At 41.1% G+C, this 6,245-nt stretch overlaps 1 protein-coding gene across 1 annotated transcript; it reads left to right on the top strand.

Moving 5' to 3' along the window:
• Positions 1-362: 362 nt before the first annotated feature.
• Positions 363-5,531, top strand: LOC140007183 (uncharacterized). Its single transcript, XM_072049872.1, has 8 exons — positions 363-861; positions 1,570-1,830; positions 1,913-2,056; positions 2,804-2,966; positions 3,084-3,728; positions 3,821-3,871; positions 3,962-4,908; positions 4,966-5,531. The coding sequence occupies exons 1-8, from the start codon at positions 363-365 to the stop codon at positions 5,529-5,531; spliced, it is 3,276 nt and encodes a 1,091-aa protein (XP_071905973.1).
• The last annotated feature ends 714 nt before the right edge of the window (positions 5,532-6,245 follow it).

Genomic DNA, 6,245 nt, shown 5'->3' with positions numbered 1-6,245 from the left:
ATAGATGCTAAGGCTTTTAGTAAAACATGGATATGAGTGCAGATCTGGAACCTCCCAATCCATTGGATAACTAAGGAAATTGGGCGTAAGATTGGTGGAGTTTTTCACTCAGTTAAGGAGGTCATCATTCCTAATGGTGGGGGGAAAGATGGTAAACATCTGAAAATCCTAGTGGAAATTGATATTGAACAACCTTTGTTAAGGGGAACCACGGTCAGGATGAATGGGGTGATGAAATGGATTGAGTTTAGGTATGAGAAATGTCTTGATTTCTGCTATTTTTGTGGGAAACTGGGGCATAATGAGAAAAATTGTAACATGAAAGGGAATTATCTGGATAAGAAACTCAATTTGGAGCATGGATGAGAGCTAGTAATGCTAGGAGTCCAAAAAAGCATAATAAAACATATGCAAAGTATAATGAGGGCGTTGAGGAGGTCTCTAGGACTAATGGTAAGGGGAATGTGGTAAACAACTTATTCTTGACATGGGGGGGAGGTAATACCAGTTGGCATGGGCAAGAAGGGAGGGGGAGGGATGGCAACATAAGGAGTAGTCGAATTCTTTCAAAGGATACTTTGTTTGAACAGAAGAGTGTTGGCAGTATGGGGAATGAGGGAAGGGAAGGCGTGGTGGAAAAGAAAGTGGAAAAAGAGTCTAATACTAACCTGAATATGGAAGGAGAGGGAGAGAGGGAGCTGAGTTCTGGTAAGGGGACTGGGGGTCAGTTGGAAAAGGTGGAGGATGATACAATGTGGATTGATGGGAGGCAAAAGGAGAAAAGGGTGAGTAAGGTAGGGGGAGAGAGGAGGGAAAAGGGAAGGGAGCTGGGAAGTATAGGGGAAGTAGGGGCTGGAGGAGGTTGGTGCAGGAAGTGGGGAGGAGAGTGCCTTTGGGGAAGGCATGGTGGAAAAGAAAGTGGAAAAAAAGTCTAATACTAACCTGAATATGGAAGGAGAGAATTCTGGATTGAATGGAGAGGGAGAGAGGGAGCTGAGTTCTGGTAAGAGGACCGGGAGTCAGTTGGAAAAGGTGGAGGATGATACAATATGGATTGATGGGGGCAAAAGGAGAAAAGGGTGAGTAAGGTAGGGGGAGAGAGGAGGAAAAAGGGAAGGGAGCTGGGAAGTATAGGGGAAGTAGAGGCTGGAGGAGGTTGGTGCAGGAAGTGGGGAGGAGAGTGCCTTTGGGGGATAAAAATTATGGAATGGATATAGAAAAGGATTCTGGTAAGAGGAAACAAGGGGATATGGTTGGGAAGGAGAATTGTGGGGAGCTAGTGATTGGAGTACGGAAAAAATTAAAGGGGATAGCAGGGGGAGTTGGTAGAGAGGACCTTTTGAAGGTGGTGGAGCCCAACCTTAATGGGGCTTCCAGCCCTCAATGAGAGTTGTGGTGTGGAACTGTCGAGGTGCTAGGAGCCCCTTGACAGTTTCCCAAATGGAGGAGGTTATGAGACTCCACTCCCCTGAGATTATTTTTCTAGTCGAAACAAAAAATAAAAAAGCAGTATGAATAAGATTAAGAGGAGGTTGAAATATGATAGTCTTTTTGTGGTTGACCCAATAGGTATGGCTGGAAGCTTGACTGTACTTTGGAGGAAGGAGATAGTAGTTAGAAGAGTTCTGTTCATTGAGTTCACTATAGAACTTAATGTGGTAGGGAAGGGGAATGAGGCAGATTGGTGGTTTATTGGGGTCTATGCTAGTAGTATAGATTTAGTAAGAGCACAGCAGTGGAAAATTATAAAAAATAGATCTACAATTTGGGGTTCGAATTGGATCCTGGCAGGAGATATGAATGATATATTGTCTAGTGAAGAGAAATGGGGTGGGAGGCTGAGAAGTGACAGCAGTTTTAGAGTGTTTAGGAATTTGTTAATGACAACCAGTTGATTGATATTGGCTTTGAGGGGATTCCTGGACCTGGTGTAATGATTGGGATGAGGATGGGGAGGTCAAGGAAAGATTAGATAGAGTTCTGTGTAGTTGGGACTGGAGAAGGGAACATGGCAAAGCTAAGTGTGTGCACCTGCATAATGAGGCTTCTGATCATTGTATGTTGCTACTGGATACTGAGCCAAAACATAGGGAATGGAAAAAGAGATGTTACTTTGATAAAAATTAGGTGCAGCACAAGGAGGTTAAGGGTATTATTACTACAGCTTGGGGGAAACAACAGGTGGGGTCTAGAGGTTTTAGGCTTCAAAAGAGAATTAAAGAGTGTAGGATGGTACTATTAAAATGGAGGAGGCAATACAATGCTAATGCTAAATCACAAATTAGTAGGATTAAGGAGGAAATAGCAGAGGTTAATATAGGACAGCAAGTGGATAAAAAGGGAAGGTTGAGTACCCTGAAAAAACAACTCACTGAGGCTTATAGGAAGGAAGAGGCTTACTGAGGGCAAAAGGCCAGAGTACAATGGCTGAAGGAGGGGAATAGGAACACTAGGTATTTCCATTCTATGGTAGAGGGAAGAAGAAAGAGGAATAGTATAACTACTCTTTAGAGGGAGGATGGTACTTGGTGTGAATCTGAGAGGGAGTTTGAAGGGGAAATTAATGAGTACTTTGAGAAACTCTTTACTTCCAGTAATCCAAGGCAGTTTGATGCAATACTCAGGGGTATTCCACAAGTGATTACAAATCAGATGAACAACAAGCTCACCAAACCAGTCTCTGAGATGGAAGTCAAGAAAGTAGCCTTTTCCTTACATCCCAATAAGGCCCCTGGATCTGATGGTATGACTCCTTTTTTCTTTTAGTATTTCTGGGATGTACTAAAAAATGATCTTATTGCAGCCATCTCTAGTTTCTTTCATTCTGGTCATTTACTGCAAGCTATTAATGAGACTATTATCACTCTAATTCCTAAAGTTGAATCTCCTATCTCTGTGTCTCAATATAGGCCTATTAGTTTGTGTAATGTCGTGTACAAAATTATTTCTAGGATTCTTGTTAACAGGTTATAGCCTTTTCTGCAACATTGCATTAGTAGTAATCAGTCTGCTTTTATTCCTGGCAAACAAATCATTGATAATATTGTGATTGCTCATGAAAGTATTCATTGTTTAAATCACAGAAGAATAGGATCTAATGAGTATATGGCTCTTAAATTAGATATGGCTAAAGCCTATGACAGAGTAGACTGGCCTTTTGTTGTTAAGATGATGGAAAAAATGGGATTTTGTCTGATTTGGATAAATTGGATTTTCAAATGTATGTCTTCTGTTGGGTATTCTTTTAATGTGAATGGTGAAAAGAAAGGTTGGGTTAGGCCTTCAAAAGGGATAAGGCAAGGGGATCCACTATCCCCATACCTATTCTTATTAGTATCTGAAGGTCTGTCTAGTCTGTTAAAGCATGCATTGGACAACCATTGTCTGACAGGACTAAAGATTGCCAAAGCCAGTCCTGCTATTTCTCATTTGTTCTTTGCAGATGACACCCTCATCTTTTGTAGGGCTAGTATAGAAGAGTCTAAACAGGTGATGAAAATCTTGGAGATGTATGAAGCAGCTTCAGGACAGAAGATTAATTTAGATAAATCTTCTATTTTTTTCAGTAAAAACACTGAGATGAGTAATAAGGCAGAAATCCTCAGAATACTAGAGGGAATGAAACAGGTGGACCAGAGCAAGTATCTTGGGTTACCTATGGTTATTGGGAGATCTAAAAATCAGGTTTTCAGCTATATCAAGGAAAGAGTGTTGGGGAAGCTTAAGGGGTGGAAGAAAAATTGTTGAGTCAGGCTGGGAAGGAAGTGTTGTTAAAATCTGTGATATTAGCAATGCCTGCCTATGCTATGAATTGTTGTAGGTTGCCTAAGAGCTTGTGTCAGGATATAAGTAGAGAAATGGCTCGCTTTTGGTGAGGGGAGAGTGAAGGGAAGAGGAAGACTCACTGGGTAGGATGGGGAAAGTTAGCTGCTGTTAAAGGGAAGGGTGGCTTGGGCTTTAGGGATTTGCAGGATTTTAACAATGCCATGTTGGCTAAGATGTTATGGAGGATTCTGACACAGCCTAATCTGTTGATGAGTAAGGTATTAAAGGGGAAGTACTTCAAAAGGGAATCTATTTGGAAAACACAGATAAGGGCAGGTGACTCCTGGATCTGGAAGAGCATAATGAGTGCAAGGCAGGTGATGGAAAGAGGAGCTAGGAAAAGAGTAGGGGATGGTAGAACAGTGGATATATGGAAGGACAGGTGGATACCAGAGGGAGGAACGGGTATGGTGGCAACTCACAGGCCTGCAGGTTGTCATGTCCAGAAGGTACATGAGCTGATTCAGAATAGGAAGTGGAGCAGAGCTGTGATGGAATCTTTGCTAAGTGAGGAGGACTGTAGAAGGATAGAAGGAATTCCAATTAGTCTATGTGCTGGAAAGGATAATTTGGTGTGGCCACTTACCAAATCTGGTCAATATTCTGTCAGAACTGGATATATGCTGGCTAGAGATATGAGGGGGGAATGGAGAAGGAAGGATCAGCAAGAGGCTAGCAATAGCATGAATGAACCCAACTCTAAAGCCTGGAGGGTGCTTTGGGGGTTAGACATCAAACATAAACTGAAACATTTTATCTGGAAATGTTTGCATGGTGTCTTACCAGTCAATGAGGTGATCAGAAGGAGAATAGGTAAGGGTGAGGATAAATGCAGCTGTTGTGGGGAGTTGACAGAAACTTTGGAACACATGTTTTTCTTTTGTAGGCATGCTGAGTATATATGGAAGGCAGCTCCAATTGATTGGGATGGTTTAAAAGAGTTCAGGCACAGTTTTTGGCTTTGGTGGAATAGCTTGATGGAAGCAAAGGACGGAATGGAAGGAAGAAACCACATTGCTTTGACAGTGAATATACTTTGGCAGATATGGAAATCAAGGAACCAAGTGCAGTTTGATGAGAGGAGTAACTGCCCTAGGAGAACAGCTAGTAAAGCTGTGTAGGAGTGGGCTGAGTATACAGATGTTAGGAAGGGGGTGGCTAATGCTAAGGAAAGGAAGAAGGAACAGGTGGCTGGGGTACGTAGATGGCTTCCACCTCCCCAGGGCTGTATTAAACTAAACACTGATGCAGCCTTGGTGTTAAAAGGTAGAAGAATTGGGTGGGGAGTAGTGGCCAGAAAGGAGGATGGAGAGGTTGTAGGGGCTTGGGCAGGTGGTGAAAGTAGGAACGGAACCCCAGCAGTGGAGGAGGCCTTAGCTATCAGAAAAGTTGTGATTAAGGCTAGACTGTGTGGCTGGAACAAAGTTGAAATACAATCTAATTGTAAGCTGATGGTGGACAAGCTTAGGGAGAGAAATGTGGATGATCCAGTCACGGGGACCATCTTAAATGACGTTTTGGTTTTAAGTCAAGATTTTGATATTTGTCATTTCTCTTTTGTCAAAAGAGAAGGCAATCGTGTGTCTCATAAGCTGGCAAAATTTGCCACAAGCTTGCATGACGAAATCAGTTGGAAGGATTCCTTTCCAATTTGGCTTACTAGTTTAGCCAAGAATGATGTAAGAGCAGTTGCTCCAACTCTGTAATTTCTGCTTGGTTATAAATTTGTTATCGTTTGAAAAAAAAAAAAGAATTAACGAATGTAAATTCATTAGCTGACAAGAATATTTAGTAGTAGTAAATAAAAAATTAATACAAAAAAGTCATAAAATTCAAATAAAAAAATTAAATCAAGCAATTATCTATAAGCGATTATGTATAAGTAATAAACATATATTTCATTGGTTTTGTGATATTAGTAATTGAGTTGAAGTGGATTAGTGGTGAGAAGTTATTTAAAGGATAATTTAAAAGTGATGATTAATTGTTACATCAAATCACTTGCTCTAGTTTAGTAGTTTTATTATTGTAGAGATGCTGTCATGTGCTCTTGGGTAGGGTTTAAGGATACTACGAATGTAGTGAATCACGACTTCATAACTAAAACGATAAAAAGTGATAATCTAGCTTCATACAAGTTGAAGCAACACATGAGAACATATCTAATCAAAGCTGTACTATAACTCAGAGCCCAGACTTTTTCTCTTTAGAAATCACCCTTTCTCCAGCAGATAAATGCCTGACCAGCTTTTATTTAGTATTTAGTATGTACTAAACTACGCCAAACTGGAATTTCCAAGTTCATGTTCCTGGAATTCACAGTTTCTGATAGAGTTCCACAGGAAGTCGTGGAGTGAGGAGAACTTCAAGAGGTTTTAGCTTAGGCAAGGCAACTCCCAATCCTTCACCCATATCCACCG

The sequence above is a fragment of the Coffea arabica genome, chromosome 5c (assembly GCF_036785885.1).
Source record: "Coffea arabica cultivar ET-39 chromosome 5c, Coffea Arabica ET-39 HiFi, whole genome shotgun sequence".
In the NCBI taxonomy this organism is placed as follows: domain Eukaryota; kingdom Viridiplantae; phylum Streptophyta; class Magnoliopsida; order Gentianales; family Rubiaceae; genus Coffea; species Coffea arabica.
The sequence above is the reverse complement of the archived record's forward strand: the minus strand, read 5'-3'. Positions and strand labels throughout refer to the sequence as shown.